At 50.7% G+C, this 17,095-nt stretch overlaps 1 protein-coding gene across 1 annotated transcript in view; it reads right to left on the reverse strand.

Moving 5' to 3' along the window:
- Positions 1–17,095, reverse strand: part of MICAL2 (microtubule associated monooxygenase, calponin and LIM domain containing 2) — a 244,390-nt gene that overhangs the window by 72,190 nt on the left and 155,105 nt on the right. Inside the window, exons 27-28 of the mRNA XM_054437600.2 lie at positions 5,961–6,141; positions 1,030–1,196 (exon numbers count right to left, since the gene is read on the reverse strand). Coding sequence (XP_054293575.2) covers positions 1,030–1,196; positions 5,961–6,141 — 348 coding nt within the window. The remainder of the gene's footprint in view (positions 1–1,029; positions 1,197–5,960; positions 6,142–17,095) is intronic.

Consider the following 17,095-nt stretch of genomic DNA (forward strand, 5'->3'; position numbering starts at 1 on the left):
CTATATGTGTTTTTCTGCCCCAGTCCTCGTCTTCCTGGGAAGCCATCACTCCTGAGAACATTTCACGGATCAGGTGGCAATTCTGCTCATGACCACCAGGTGGCGATGCAGGACAAGTTGAGCTCCGGCTCTGCCAGGGCAGCTAAGGCTGTGGGGCCATTGGGCAGCAAGTTTCCGTCAGGTTAGCCTGTTTCTTCCCAGGCTCGTCCAGAAGTTACCCATAAATCAGACGATTTGGTCCCAAGCTGTTGACTGAATCAAAACACTCAATTCCAGGTCAACTTTGTATTAAACACAAGCTGGGCTGCTAAAGACAGCTACTTCTAAGTCAGCCAGAGCTTGGGCGGTGGTGGCTGGAGGGTGTCACCAGCACTGACTGAGACTTCGGGAGACCACTCAGCCTGTTTGCTCACCTGTGAAACAGGCCTCGCACTACTTACCCCACAGGGTCATCCTGGGATGACCACACATATGGGAAAAGTCCTGGCCCATTACAGGTATGCAGTAAAAGTGCATTAATTATTGTGTAGAAGTTTAGGTGCATCCCACAAGCCCCAAACACCGGTAATGGCCCCGGTGCTGTGCAAGTGGTCCCAGGGAGATGATGCCGTCCAGGGCTGCATGTTGTCCAACAGCAGCCGGACCCAGCTCCCTTGCCTGAGGGGCTATGGGATGCTGGAGGGGCCCCTAAGGAGGTGCCCACACAGGAGGCAGGACAGCGATCACTCCAGGCAAGAGGGACCTGCGGGCCCCTGATCCCTGCCGGCCTGTGACCAACCACAGCCGGCCAGGCCCTGTGACGTCTTCCCCACTGGGATTCCAAAGCTTCTCATGGAGAGGGAAGCCGGGCCTGGGTCCAGTCCCCTCACTGCCACTTGCGTCCCACTCCCCACAGGTCCTAGCCTCACCGCCTTGGAGCCTGAGGGCGAGGGTTCCTGTCACCTGGTCCTCCAAGACAGAAATTCAGCTGTGGGGATCTCTGTTCCCTCTCCGCGTCCCAGAATCCAGCCCGGTGGGCTCTCTGCTTACCGTGCACAGCTTTGGGCTCCTCAGGGCACTGTGGAGAGACCACCCTGCTCGGGGCCTCCCTCAGGGAGGTGTGTGGTAGACACAGGGATCCTGGCCGCCGGGGTTTCTCTTCACAGGGCTCTGTGTGGGAGGCCTCGCTGCCACCATAGTCAGACTCTGTGTCAGAGCTGGAAGGAGGAAGGAGTGGGTGGGTGAGTCAGGGGGCCTGGAACCCACGCCCCAACACACCCACACTGCGTCCTGCCCAGCACTCCTCCAGCGCACCTGGGGGGCCTGGGCTTAGTCCTGTGTGCCCAGAGCCCAGCTTCGGACTTTGTTATGGGTTGAATTGTATTCCTGAAAACTCATATGCTGAAGTCCTAACCCCAAGTACCTTCAGATGTGACTGCATCTAGAGATAAGGCCTTTAAGGAGATCGTTAAGGTAAAATGAGGTTATTAGGCTGGGCCCTTGTCCCATACACCTGGTATCTTTCTAAGAAGAGGAAATGTGGACACACACACACATGCACAGAAGGAAAACACTATGCAAACAGGAAGATGCCATCTACAAGCTGAAGAGGGAAGCCTGGAACAGATCCTTCCCTCCAATCCCCCAGTAGGAACCAACCCTGCCCACACCTTGGTCTCAGACTTCCAGCCTCCAAATCAGTGAGAAAATACATTTCTGTTGTTTAAGCCACCCAATCTGTGGCACTTTGTTATGGCAGCCAGAGCAGAACAATACAGGCTTGGCTTAGAGCAGAAGGGGCCCAGCAATGCATGAGGAGCTGTTTGAATAAAGCCTGCTCTGCTCACCTGCACCTGCCCCGGAGCATGACTCCTAAGGCCTCTCTGGTCAGATAAGCTCATCATTAGGGACTTGGTCCCGAAACCTCAGGCATTTAAATACTGCTCTCTTCCCCATGGATGAGGGAATGGAAAATTCTACCTGGGTGGGGGTGACGGGTGGGTAGTATTTAACATGGGCCTTAAATAACTGGAATTCAAGTGGCAAAGAAGTGGAGGCAGGGTGTCCTAGACAGAGGGGCAGCCCAAGCATACACAGTTCCAGGATGGGAAAGTACAAAACTGGTCAAGCAGTGATGTGTTAGTGAAACTATATATATCCACACACTCTCTGTACATGGAAATCCAGCAGGGTTCCTTCCATGAGGTCACTGCCACTCGTCCACCTGTGTCTATGGCAGACCCCCATCCATCAGAGTGCCTAAGTCTGGCTGGTCATGGTGCCCCAGTCCTGTTCACCGATTGTTCCCAGATGGAAGTATGTGATGTGGGAGTAGCAGTTGGAGGCCTGTCTTGGCATCCTGACCTGAGGACATGAATTTATGGATATGGTCTGGGACCCTCAGTAGCTGAGTTCCATGTGTGGAGACAGCCTTTTTGCCAATGGCTGTAAAAGCAGCAGAGAGAGAGGCAGGAAGGGAGAGTGGCTATTTGAGACTCTGGCTCCAGCCTTGCCTGAATGAGGACCACCCTTGGACTTCCCAGTCAGATGAGCCAATGCATTTGCCTTTGTTACTGAAGCTAGTTTGAGTTGGGTTTCTGCCTGTTATTATGGAAACAGGCCTGCCTACGTTGAGGCTTAGAAGACTCTGAAGGCTGTGTGATCCAGGGCAGGTCATTTCCCTTCTCTGGGCATCAGAATGAATCACCTGTGGGATGCTCAAGCCTATGTTCCCAAGCCCCATTCCAGAGTCTGCATGATCAAGACTTGATGAGCCAGTTGTCTACAACTGCAGTCCCTGCTTTCCCCTCATGTTCTCCCCACACCTACTCCTTCACTCCACTGAGGCCACTTTGTCCAAGTTAACAATGAGCCTCCTGTTGGAAAGTCCAAAGGTCATTTCTCTATACATATCTGACTGGGCTCTCCAGCAGCCTCTGACGCAGAGAACCAAACCCTCCCTCTTGAGACACTTTCTTCTCTTGGCTTCCACCATGTGCCATCTCCTGGTTCCTTTGCTCCCCAGTGGGTTTTGCTAGCTCCTTCTCCACTTGCCTACTGAATGTTCAAATGCCCCAGAGCTCTCCTCTGAGCCCAGCTCTTCTTTGTCTACAAGAAGATATTCTTACTCTGGAAACAACCCATCAGAGCCCTGGGCTTTAATAGCCTCTAAAATCATCATCTCCAGCCATGCCTCCCAGAACACTCTCACATTCGACTGCTTACCTGACATCCACACAGACACCGGCATCTCAAACCCAACGTGTCGAAAACAGAACTCTTGACTTTCTCCACTAACGTGCACCTTCTCTGAAATCTTCCCCACCTCAAGATAACTTTAGAAATGACCATACCAGTCATTCAGTCACTCTAGAAAAATTCTGAGAGTCACTCTGAAATTCTCTTTGCCTCTCATTCAGTCCATTAGCAAATCCATCTTCACTGCTCCCATCCTGACCCCAAGCTGCAGGCTCCCACCTGCTCTTCCTGCCTTTATCCTTACACCCCACTGCCTCATCCATTCCCCAAAGCGAGGCCTGCTGATCTGTGAAAACTGTAAATGAGATGTCACTCTTCTACTTAAAAATTCTTTGAATTACAGTCATGTCTTTCATAATGATGTTTTAGTCAGCAATATAACCCATAATTGATGGTGGTCCCATAAAATTATAATGGAGCGGAAAAATTCCTATCACCTATTTATGCCGCAGCCCTTGTTAACATCGTAGGGAAAGGTGTCACTCACGTGTTTGCGGTGATACTGGTTTAAAACCTACAGTGCTGCCAGTCAGTTAAGAAGTAAAGAATAAAAAAGCTTACAGAATAAGGGTATAAAGAAAGAAAATATTTTTCCAGCTATTCAATGTGTGTGTGTGTTTTAAGCTGTGTTACTACAATAGAGTTAAGAAGTTTAGAAAGTAACAAAGGTACAGTAAGCCAATTTATTATTGAAGAAAGAAACATTTTTCAAATAAATGTAGGGTAGCCTAAGTGCACAGTGTGATAAAGTCTACAGTAGTGTACAGTGATGTCCCAGGCCTTCACACTCACATACCACTCACCCACTCACTCACCCAGAGCAGCTTCCAGTCCTGTAAGCTCCATTTATAGTAAGTGCCCTATATAGATGACCCATTTTTTATATTTTATACTGTATTTTTACTGTACCTTTTCTATGTTTGTATATATTTAGATTCACAAATACCATTGTGTTACAATTGCTGATAGTATTCAGTACAGTAACACAGTGTGCAGGTTTGTAGTCTGGGAGCAAGAGGTTACACCATATAGCCCAGGAGTGGAGTGAGCTTGCCCACCTAGGTTTGCATAAATGCCCTCTATCATGTTCACATAATGACAGAATCACTTGAAACACATTTCTTAGAACATATCTCAGCTATTAAGCGATGCATGACTGGATACCTAGAACACAATTTAAACTCCTTACCTTGTCTTATAAGCCTTGCTCCTGCCTTCCTTCCTGGTGCCTTCTCTTATTCTTTTCCCACTCAGGGTGTACCTGCCACACCGACCTTCTCTTACCTCTGAGACATGCTCAGTCTCACCCAGGGGCCTGTCACTAGCTGTTGTCACTTCCTGAATTCCCCTTCTCCCTTGGCTGTCCTTTCTTGCCAACTAATTCTCAGCTTAAATGTCACCTCCTCCGGGAGGCTGTGGGAATTTGTCTGCAAAGATGGTTGCAATCATTCCCCTTAGATCCATGCCCCTTTGCAATGGGGGCTTTGCAGCTCTTCCCCTAAAGACAGCAGCCTATTCCCCACTTGTTGAATCTGTTCAGGCCTTGTGACATGCTGTAGCCAATCAGATGGAACTGGAATAGCACTGTGCATTGTCAAGCCTGGGGTTCAGGAGATCTTGGATGCCTCCCCTCTTTCTCTTAACAAGCCTGGGCTGCCGGTTGGAGGATGAAAGACCCACGGCCCAATAGCCCTGTCTCACCCCAGCTGATACTCAGGCTCCAGAGCAGAACCCTACTGGCCCAAACACACAGGTGAGCCCAACAAGACCAGAACTGCCCAGCTGCACCTGGCTTACTTGGTCAGGGTTGGCTTACTCTGGTCTACTTTTTTACACAATCATGGTGTAATGAATGGTGGTTGGTTTAAGTCACTCACTTTGGGGCTGGTTTGTCACTCAGCATTATTGTGGGCATCAATAATTGCTACAGAGGCCTTTTCCTGGCCACGCAATCTAAGGCAGCTGACCAGCCACTCTCTAGCATATGTGTCTATTTTATTTCTCGACCTGGTGCATATGTGATGCTTTTCTTGTTTAGCTACTTAACTTGCTTCCTAGATGGCTCCCAATGTGATGGAAGCCACGGGAAAGCAAGGACCTTGTCTTGTGTTGGCCACTGCTATTTCCTCAGAGTCTAGTAAATAATAAGCAATCAATACCTGCTGTTGACTTACCTCTTGAGTGAATTCAGTGCATCTGGGGGAGTCCTGGAGTCTGCATGTCTAATAACCACTCCAGGTGCTTCTGATGCAGGTGATGAGGACAGCGCTCTGAGAAATAGTCACCTAAGGCACCAGGGCTTCGCTCCTCATGTTCCCCACTCTGAATCCTAGCCTGCCCAGTCCCATGCATCACCATCTTGCAGTGGGCAGGCCCTAGGGACAGGTGACACCCATTCTGCACCCCTCACTACAGTCAGCATGACACTGCCTCCTGAGAAGAGCATGGGGCCAGGCCCTTTCCCTTCCCGAGAAAATAACAATTGCTAACACTGACAGTGCTTATGATGTGTGGGCACTGTTCTATACACTTAATACATATGAATTCTGTGAATCTTACCACTCCCTCTGAGATGAGTACTATGACTGTTGCCATTTTACAGATGAGGAAATGGAGGCACAGAGAGCCACACTGCAAGCGAGTAGAGAAAAGACCCAATCCCAAATGCATTTCCCTTCCTCCAACCCCTCTTCTGTCCCCATCTGGCAGCAGCCTGAGCATACCTGCTGTCCTCGCTGGTGACCAGGACACGCACAGCCAGCACATCCTGTCCAGCTGCATCCTCCCCAGGGCTGATCCTCACCGAGGTCCACTCGGAGGGCAGGGGAGAGGCGGCGTCCCCTTCCGCATCACTGTGCTGTGGCTCAGAGATGCTCTTCGGCCTCTTGGGGGAGGTGGGCTCATCTGCTGAGAGGAGAGCAGGGTCTAGAGAGATGGTGCGAATGAATGGCCTAGCAGGACCCTTCCAGGGGCTCAGGGCCCCTCTAGGCCTGGGGTCTACTCAGATACTCCAAAGTTGACCTTCTTGTCCTCTGTGCCACTGCTGGAACCCTCACCCCTGAGCCTGACAGATGCCCAGGCATTTAGGGCACATCTCCCACATGTAGGGCGTGAATGCACAGATCATCTCATTTAGTCCACAGGGGAGGTTCTGAAACGTTCAGAGGGGCCATTCTGGGCTAACCAGCCTCTGAACTGCTGCTGTCAAGATGGCAACGTCCAACATGTTGCTAAATCCAGTGGTAACATCTCAGTTCTCATCTTATTTGACTATTTGACACACCAGCAGCATTTGACCCAGCTGGTCACTCCATCCTAGAAACAGCTCTCTCAGCTTCTAGGATGGCAAGGCCTGCCCAATCCCCAGCCCCTATTTCACTGGCTATCTCCTTCATTTCCTCTGCTGGCTCTACCTTCTCCCCTTGACCTTGTAACACTGAAAGATCCCGGAACTCAGTCTCTGAACCTCTTTTCTTCTCTGTCTACACTCTTGCTCTTGATGCCCTCATCTGGTCTCATGGCTTTAAATAACCCTAGGCAACAATGACCCCCAGATTTCTATCTCCAGCCTGGACATTCCTGATTCTAGATTTATATAGACCACTGCTCACTTGCATCTCCATCTGAGTGTCTAACAGACACATCAGACTCAACAAGTCCTAACAGAGTTCTTCATCTTCTCGCCGCACCCAACATGTCTTGCCCACAGCCTTCCCCCTCTCAGTAAATGACAACTTCAGCTTCCTGTTGCTCCAGCCAACACCTCACCAGCGTCTTTGACTGCTCTTGTCCTTTCATTCTTCATTCAAGCCATCGGCAAATCCTGACGGGTCTACCTTCAAAACACGTCAGGAATCCAGACCCCTCTCACCGCCTCTCTGCTTCCCACCCCCGGTCCGGCCACCATTGTCTTTTGCTTGGATCATAGAAACTGCCTCTGCCTGGCCTCCGTCCCTGCCCTCTTGTTGTGCCCACCCCCCCCCCCCCCCCAGTCTATTCTCAACACAGCAGCCAGGGTGACTCCGTTAAAACCTGAGTGAGATCATGCCACTCCTCTGCTTAAAATCCCCCAATGGCCCCTCATTCACTCAGAGTGAAAGCTGAAGGCCCTACCGAGGCCTGCAAAGTCCAACATAACGTAGTCCCCAGTGTGTCCCATGACCTTGTCTCCTAGCTCTGGCCCCAGGCTTGCCCTGCCCTCACCATGGCACCTTCATGATGCTCCTCCAGCACTCTGGGTACACGCCCTTCTCAGACCCCTTGCACTGCTCTTGCTTCTGCCTGGGAGGTGTTATCCCCAGACGTTTCCATGCAGGCCTCACTCACTCACTGGCTGTCTTCAAGTCCTTGGTGGAACGTCACCTGCCCTGACCATCCTATTTAATATTGCAGCCCATGCCCTCAGGGCTCTCCACTCCCCTTGATTTTCATTCATAGCGTGTCTCACCCTCCAATAAACTATACAATTTCCTTTTTTCATTTTGTTTATTGTCTCTTTCTTCTATGACTAGAATGTAAGCAGTGATTTTTGTCTGTTTCATTTGTTGCTAGGGTGGTACCTGGTGAACGGTAGGCGTTCAGTGAATGTCTGCTGAATGAGTTCATAAGTGAATGCGCCCAGCTCTGTCTTGGCCACTAACTAGCTGGGTGACCTCATCTCCAGGGACAGTGTCCAGAGAACAGGTGTCATTTTTCCTCTCCAAGGTGGAGCCTTCACCTGAACTTGGCTCCCTCTCACTTCCCTCCTCCCTCTCCACAGTGTCATTCTTGTGTTCTCATTTGTCTACTGAATCTTTCCTGTCTGTATTTAAATATGCTGAAAGTCTCCTGTCTTAAGAAAACTTGTTTTAATCCCAGTCCTCACCCCCAGCCCCCAGCCTACTCTTTCTTCTTCCTTCTCAGCCAAGCTTCCTGGAAGGGTTGGCTACACTCTTCTCTCTCTTCTCTTCTTTATGAACCCCCTATTCCTATAAGCCTGCCTGTGCCTCCACCACTTCCAAACTACCCCCAGCACAGTCCACAGTGACCTCCTTGTTGCTAAGTCCAATTCACAGGACTTTGGGAGTCCTCCTGCGGTCCTTGAGCCTGCCCTGTCCCTGCTCCCAGGGACACCTTCTCTCCCTGCCCCTGTGGCTGGCCGTCTCAGCTATCCAGTATTCCAGCCAACCCTTAAACACCTGGGTTCTCCATGCATCCACCTGAGCCCTCTCATCTTTTTACCCATGTGTTCTCTCTGGGAGATACAATCTCTTCCCTAACTGTATTTACCACCTGTGAAGATGACTCAAGAAATTTTTATTTTTATGTGAAATACCTCATCTTAAAATATCAGACACATCAAAAAAAAAAAAAAAACAAAACAAAAAAAAACATGTCTGCAGCAGACTGAGCAAGTAGGTTGTTAGTTTGTAGCCCCTGGTGCGTGTGGATGCTTGCTGTGTGCACGTGTCCACACTTCTAAGTTAGTGTAACTGGGGATGGAAGGCATTTGAGGAATATAATCACTACATAATAATAATGACATGGCGATGGTGGTGGTGGTGGCAGCATTAGTCATAATAAAAGCAGTAGCAGCTTACTTTTATTGGGTGCTCAATATATACCAATAATTGTTTGAGCATTTGACATGTATTAAGTCTATTAAATCTCACCTGATCCTCTCAGAAAAGCATTGTTATTACCCCCATTTTCCTGCTGAGAAAACTCTAGCACAGAGAGGTTAAGACACCAGCACACGGTCATATAATCTGTCAGAGGATGGGGATCAGTCTGTGTGTCTGTGAGCACAACAGAACCATGAATGGACACTGTTGCGCATGAGCTTTGTGCTGGGAGTTTTGGCTGGAAAGCACCCCCAGTTCTTTACTCCCTCCCTGTAATAGAGTTGCGCTTTGTGCTGTGACTTTGCAGTTCTTCCCGCTGGAGTTGGTGGGGTATATAGCCCTGCCCCACGGACGTGAGGCTTGGCGGCAAGGCTCACTTTGACCTGTGGCAACTCGTGGATGGGACATGAGCAGAGGCTTTAAGTGGGCCTGCCAGTTGGCTGTCACTCATGTTCCTGCTAGGTTACCATGAAAAGAACTTGTCACAGGTGGCCACTGCCCCTTCAGTCAGGGTCCCTGATTGAGAGCACATGGAACAGACCTGGAGCCGAGCTATAGCCTGGAGCCAACCCAGTCAATCCCTTGGGGCCTCCCTCGCCCTTAGAGCTACAGCCTGAAGCAGAGCTACCCAGTCAACCCACAGATTCCTGAGCAAGAAAACAGGTGCCATACCCACTGAGACTGGGGAGGCTTGTTACATAGAATGACTGTGGCAAAGACCCAGCTCCATGCCTCGCTTCTTGTGTGCCTATGAGCTGTGTGCCCAAATGCTTGTATTTCCAATAGATGCTAACTGTGTCCTCCTCAGATCCAGGCCTGTGCTAGGGGTTTGGGGCTGAACCTGCCACCACAATCCCTGCCTTCAAGGATCTCTTTCTGTCTCACAAGGGAGATAAGGCATGTTCACAAATATCTACATGATAAGACAAAGCATGTAAGAGTGAGGCATGAAGAGGCAGAAGGGGAGGGAGATCTGACTTCTATGCAACAGCAGCTTTGGGTTAAAGGCACTGCTACGACTGGGCTTGGGGATGAGGGGAGAGAGTGGTGGATCCAGGGCGGCCTAGCGGGATGAGGCGGCTGCGGGTGGCCGAGGCAAGCTCAGCTACACCAGTCTGCAGAGGTACCAGACCCACAGCCCCCACACCTCAGAGCCCAGACCAAATCTGCAAGGAACACCCAGTGTCCTGCTTTTCTTTCCTCCTTCCATGGAGGGATGGAACAGGCCAGGGCTCAGCCTGGCTCCCTGGGCTCCAGGAGGGTGGAGGGCATGGCTGACAGATGGCCTCTCAGAGCATAGGGCCAGGGCCAGCGTCTCTCACAGTGAACCCAGACATCAGGGCAGGGGCAGCAGTGTTGAGGTAGACACTCTGTAAAAAAGAAGCTGATACTTCCTCTGGGCCCCCTTTTGCCAATGTGCCCAGGCAAAAAGCCCCAAAGGAGGCCAGTCTCCTCCCCGACTTCTACCGTCTAAGACTCAGGCCATGGCTACTGCTGGGTTTTATGGGGTTCAGCACCACCTCCACGAGGAAATTCCTCCAGTCAAGTGGCTACTTCCAGATATCTCTTCATTCCCAGACAGCTCCGTCTGTGTGCATATAACAGTAGTAATACTAGTGACACTAGTACAAATACTGGAAATAATACTAATGACAGTAACAAAAGCAACACTGACTCATCGAGTGTCCATATGCCTTCATCCACCCTAGCATCCCAACAGCCCTAAGAGAATGGTATTAGCATCCTCACTGGATGAGTGGAAAAGAGTGGAGTCCAGAGAGAACACCCACCAGGCCAGCCAGTGAGTGCACAGTACTGGGTGTCACCACAGCTGGGCCTCCGGCTGCTGGGCACAGAGCAGCTGCACCTGTGGCCAGCCCCTGGTGAAGAGCCAGGTGTGCTCACCTGTGCTGCATGCCCACACCACCAGCCCTCTTGCTGCCTCCCTGAGGCTGGCTGCTCTTTAAGACTTTGCCTGAAGCCATCTTTGCTCATTTGGAGAATCAAGGACTCTAATGGGGGCTGGAGGATGACAGGAGAGGAGGTACATAGGAGTCATGGGTGAGGAGAAGGACCCGGCACCCTGCAGAGCAGCTGCTGCCAGCCTGTGGCACGAAGCAGCTTTGCCCAGAACTGAGCACCTCAGCCTCATCTCAGCTCTGGCCAGATACCTGCTCCCTGACAAAAGACAAGACTCCAAAAATCCTAAGTGCTGGGTCCAAGGTCTACCTATGAGCCTGGGAAAGGCAGAGCCAGGCAGGGTCTGGGGAAATGTCTGTCCTCACACATGGCTCCCAGCAGCCAGGTCCTGAGGCCCTTTCCTGGCCAGGCCCCTGCCGCAGGGTTATGGAGAGGCGCGGTGCTCCCTGGTTCTGCTGGCGAAATTGCTGCTGCTTTCTACTCAAGTCTGAGACTCTTCCACTCACCCCCAGAACCCAGGGAGATGATAATGCAACAGGCCTCCTGTGTGCTGCTATTAACCCCACTTTGCAGGAAAGGAAACCAAAGCTTGGAGGAGTTATCACACTTGTCCAACGTCACACAGCTCTAATGGCCAGAGCCACCTCTGGCCGCTGTCCACTGTTCTCTCTGCAGAAAAAAGTTGAGAAAGAAAGCAGCAAAACTAAGAGGATCAGGATCCAGTCAGGAAGACAGGGCCAAGCCAGGGAGTTCAACAGAAGCATCCAGACAGGAAATGAACTGCAATGGTGCTGGAAGAGCTGAAAGCCAAACAGGGATGATGAGGCAACCCAGAGAGGAGCAGCAGCAGGCCACTGTCCCTCAACAGCAGAAGGACAAGGGGAAGAGCTGGTGCCACCAGAGCCCAGAGGCCACAACACTGCTGCAAGGCAGGGAGCTGGGAGGGACACCCTGGCTTCCCCTTGGATCCTGCCCTCCAGCCCCACACCAGCGCGTCCAGCATTCAAAATTAATAGTAAGCCAGTTGCAAGGGAGCTGGAAAATGTAGCTTGCAAGGGATACACCTTTTCAGTACAGAGCCCAGCCAAAGAAGGGCGGGGAAGGCATCTGAGCACACACAGGCAGATATCTGGGATTCTGAGCAGAGCGGCCTCCCCACCCTCTTGTAAGAGGGGACACTACAAGCCCCCAGTGGGATAAGGGAGGGCCCTAGAAAGATGCTTGTGGCAGGCAGTCCTTCTACCCACTGCCAGGGTATGTCACAATTACTCTGGGAAGGAGACTTGTCAATGCCAGAGCCAAGGTCCTTTTCAGTGTGTGGCCCTTTAGAGAAAAGGCACAGGTGCCAAGATGGGCTGGCTGCCCTCATGGGGGCTTCTGAGAGTGACTCCTCAGGGTGCAGTCATGGGAATGGGCGTCCACGGATCTTCAGGGGGTGAACAAATTGATGGGCAATCCTGGGCCTCTGGCTCCTCTGCCCTGGGGCATGGCTGCCCTGCCTTGCTGTACTCCTTCCAGGAGTGGGCCTGGCCCCTGTGTGTAGGTGTGCAGATACACATGGACACACCCTCCACTGCCCACAAGCCAGGGTGGATGGCGTCATTCAAGGGGCCCTGGCTGGCCCTAGCAGTAGCCTTCGTGCAGGGACCAATAAATTAAAATGTAAACCTGAGGAAGATGCAAATTTTGACAGGTAGTGCCAAGCCTCAGCCCCTTCCCCACGGCCCTCAGCAGAGCTGAGCTGCTCCTCCCACGAAGCCTTCATCCTGGACACTGGGCCAGACACAGGGAAATGCTGCCACAGATGGCTGGCAATCTGGCACCAGCCCTCAGCACATGGCTCCCTCTGGACACCAGGACTCCTCCATTGAGGTGAGGGTTGGGGGCACACGCTGTATCTTCCCAACAGCTCTGCAGGCTCCAGAGTAAGAGGGAAGCTGAATTTCTTTGCTAACAGCAGCAGGACTGGAGCCTTCTTCTTGGAACCTGCTTCTTTTCTTCCCTCTTCTTCCGCCACTACAGGCACTGTGTCTGGCCAGCTGTGAGCCTTCAGCTTTGGGCACAGCCAGGACCTATACCCGTGTTCCTCTGAATGAGGTGGGCAGGAAGAACTCTAAGTTTCTGGAAGGCAGCCCAGCAGCAACCCTGTAAAGCAGGAAGGGAAGTAGCCTGGGGCTCACCGTCCTTCCCTCCTGTTCAGAACCTGGCCAGAGCAGCAGCAAGACCCCAGCACTGAGCAAACAATCCCCATCCAGCTGCCACATGTCCCCAAGGGAGTCACAGCCAGGGCCTGGTGTGGGTTGGGGGTGGGAAAAGAGAAAATCTGATCTTCTGGCACTTCTAGGCTCCTACAAATGAAGAGTTAGCCTTTTTTTTTTTTTTTTTTTTTGAGACGGAGTCTCACTCGTCGCCCAGGTTGGAGAGCAGTGGCACAATCTTGGCTCACTGCAAGCTCCGCCTCCTGGGTTCACACCATTCTCTTGCCTCAGCCTCCCGAGTAGCTGGGACTATAGGCGCCCGCCACTACGCCCGGCTAATTTTTTTTTTTTTTTTTTTTTTTTGTATTTTTAGTAGAGACGGTGTTTCATCGTGTTAGCCAGAGTGGTCTCGATCTCCTGACCTCGTGATCCACCTGCCTTGGCCTCCCAAAGTGCTGGGATTACAGGTGTGAGCCACCGCGCCCGGCTGAGTTGGCCTCTTTATCTGAGGGTGGGTCCCCTGCTTCCCCAGCCCCTCTGCTGCCGGGCAGGCAGCTTCTCTTGGTGTCAGTTATAGGCACTTGCAGGATAACTGGACTCATGGGATCAAAGCCATGCTGAGCCACCCACATGCCTTGGCATGGGGGCCGCACCCTCCAGCCCAGGTTATGGCAGGTGGAGTGTTCCCTACCCCGTCCCTTGTCTCACATCTGCCACCTGGATTCCTGTGTCAGGACCCCAGAGCAAGGCACAGTGAAGAGGGGACAGAGGATGTGTGTGAGGCCAGTGGCCTGGGCCTTGATGCCCCAAAAGGGATGCTGCTGGAACTGCTCTCTGCTGCCAACCTCAGCTTGTCCCTGAGAGGATGCATCCAAGGCCCACCTGCGGCTGTGCAGAGCCAGCTCTCGCAAGAATTGTACATGACAATGATGCCCCTCAGAAGGCAAAATAGAAGCAAAATCAAAACTCCCTTCTCATAATCAGGGGGTCTGCAGTGGCAGCCAGGACACACAATGTCAGACTTCTCTTCCTCCAGGTCTCCCTCCTGAACCACGCTGGATGCCAGCCAGACCTTCCCCAGCCCGAGATGGCTGCATGTTCTGCAGTCTGAGGTCCAGGCCAGAGGGCATATAACCTAAAAATATTTTTTGAGGGCCCACTATGTGCTAAGTGCTATTCTGTCAGGGTTATACAAGCATTCAAAGGCAACCAAGACCCCTGCCCTCATGGAGTTTGCGTTCCAGCAAGGTTAGAAAACATAAATAAGCAAGACATATAATAAAGGAGTGAATTACACAATATGTTGAAGGCAATAAATGTGTGCAGTGGAAAAACTGTCTAGTAGGGTAAGGGGGAGCAGGATTGCTGGGGAGTGCAGGTCTCGGGACTAAAAGTAAACCTCACTGTGGGGATTGGGGGACACATGGACAAATTTGAATAAAGGACAGGCTCAGCCATATGAATGCCAGGGAAGGGCGTTCTTGGCAGAGGAAACAGACAGCACAAAGGCTCTAAGAGAGAATGTGGCTGGGTCAGAGTGTGTAAGGGAAAGTAGAAGAGGAGGTCAGAGTAGGGGCCAGACCCCATAGAGCCCTTTGAATCCATCATGCTTTTGGCGTTTACATGCAGTGAGCTGGAGAGCTGCTGGAGTTTTGAGCAGTGGTGAGACATAAATTCTAACAGGATCATCCAGGCCAGGCACAGTGGCTCACACCTGTAATCCTAGCACTTTGGGAAGCTGAGGCGGGAGGATCACTTGAGGTCAGGAGTTCGAAAACAGCCTGGCAAAACCCTGTCTCTACTAAAAATACAAAAGTTAGCTGGGTGTGGTGGCAGGTGCCTGTAGTCTCAGCTACTCGGGTGGCTGAGGCATAAGAATCACTTGAATCCGGGAGGTGAAGTTTGCAGTGAGCCGAGATCACTCCAGCCTAGGTGACAGAGTAAGACACTGTCTCAAAACAAACAAATAAATAAAAGGATAATCCAGCTGTTTTGTTGAGGAGGTTGAGGGGTGAAGGGAGAAGCAGGGGGCCTCAGAGTGGTGGCTGCAATCACGTGAATGACAGTGGCGGAGGTTGGTTAGTGTGGAGGTAGTGAGGAATGGAAGGTTCTGGATGTTCCTCAAATTTGCTAATGGATTTCGTGTGAGGTCAAGAGAAAGAAGAGTCAAGAATGACTCCAGGGCCTTTGGGCTGAGCAACAAGGAAAAGGGAACTGCAGTCTCCAGAAATGGGGAAGGCTAAGGGCGGAGCCTGTTTTGGGGGAAAAATCAGCAGTTGGAGTGGACATGCGCAATAGACATCAGGTGTGGAGCAAGCAGGCAGCTGGGCACAAAGTGAGAGCCTATGCCCCCTCCTTGCTGAGACTCGGGCACTCACTAAGGCAAAACCAAAGTCCACTGGCAGGTGGTGGGAGGGAAGGGGAGCTCCAGAGCTGAGGCCTGGGTGTCCGAAGGGAGGTGGCTGTTGCCTTTAAGAAGGCTGGGGAATCAGAAACCTGGAGAAAAACAGATGGTGCCACCAGTGTGAATCGGGACCGCTGTCTAGTTCCCAACCTGAAGGTGTCCTGTCAGGTGTTCTGAGCCCCAGTTAATCAAGAATGCCCAAAAAGTTTTCCTCTGGGCGCTCTATGCTGTGCAAAATCAGGAAAGTGCTATCTAGAACATGGCAAAGAGATCTTGCTGTCCTGAGGGCCAAACACCTTGGAAAACCCTATGCTAGAGGCCTCCTTAGCCCCAGTTCACAGAAGGGACCTGTCTAATGCCACTGAGTCAGTACCAAGTGCTGGGAGCAAAGCCTGGTCTTTGGTGGAGCCCAGGCCTTCAGCATGCACTGAGGTTCCTCTTAGAGCAGGCACCTGAGTCCTAGCCTGGGCTGTGGGACTCAGTCCCTTCACAGTGGAAAACGTGGCTCTAGACTTGCTTCTGCCTCCCTAGTATCAGGAGCTTCTTTAACATCAGTACTGACCGCAAGGTTGCCACAAGGAGGTGAAGAGCTAATGAAGTTCTGCACTTAAAATTCTTGGCCCAGTACCTGGCACAGAGAAAATGTTCCCTATATAACAGCTGGCTGGGGGGCAGTAAAAGATGTAGTAACTTCTTTTACTTATTTAAGCCTTTTTTTTCCGTAAGTTGTAAAAATGAATGCATTTACAGAAATAAAGGGGAACAGCCCACCCACTCCGCTTGACCGACTTACACATTCAAGTTGCACAGAGATTTATTTCTTCTGCTGGATTATTTCCTCAGAATAAATTCCCTGCAGTAGAATTATTAGGCCAAGAGGTCAGAGCCCTTTTCTGGATCTTAATCAGGGTTGCCATAATGCTTCCCAGGAAAAGATTCTCCCAATTTACTTTTTACTCAATACTTGGGATGAAGTTCATATTTTTTTCTTACAGTTTTACTTTTTTCTTTACTAATTCAGTAGATGCACCATAATTTTTATTATTTTCTTTTTGAGACAGAGTCTCACTCTGTAATCCAAGCTGGAGTGCAGTGGCATGATCTCAGCTCACTGCAACCTCTGCCACCTGGGTTCAAGTGATTCTTGTACCTCAGCCTCCCAAGTAGTTGGAATTAAAGGCGTGTGCCACCATGCCCAGCTAATTTGTGCCACCATGCCCAGCTAATTTTTTTTTTAGTAGAGACAGGGTTTTGTCATGTTGGTCAGGCTGGTCTTGAACTCCTGACCTCAAGGGATCTGCCCGCCTCAGCCTCCCAAAGTGCTGGGATTACAGGTGTGAGCTACCGCACCTGGCCCATGTGCACCATAATTAATTTACTTCCTTTAAAAACCAAGTAGAATACTTTCGTAAATGCTTGCTTTTTCTTTTTAGTGTTTACTTTTAAAATTTGCTTAAGTGTAAATTGCCTATTCATAGCCTTTGCCTATTTATCATCAACTCTTTAATTAACAAATATTAACTGATCATCTACACTGTGAGAGGTGCCCAGAAACATCTGTTTTAAATGAATTTTGAAAATACCATGCAATGAACTTATTACATTTAGTTCATATTTTTCCCTAGTCTAATGGTCTATTTAATATTTGATTATTCTACATTAAGTTTTAAAAATGTATATAATCAGATTTGTGTCATGTTTTCCCTGTGTGTTCTTCTTCCTATTAGAGGATT

Source organism: Pongo pygmaeus, chromosome 9 (assembly GCF_028885625.2).
Source record: "Pongo pygmaeus isolate AG05252 chromosome 9, NHGRI_mPonPyg2-v2.0_pri, whole genome shotgun sequence".
NCBI classification, from domain to species: Eukaryota; Metazoa; Chordata; class Mammalia; order Primates; family Hominidae; genus Pongo; species Pongo pygmaeus.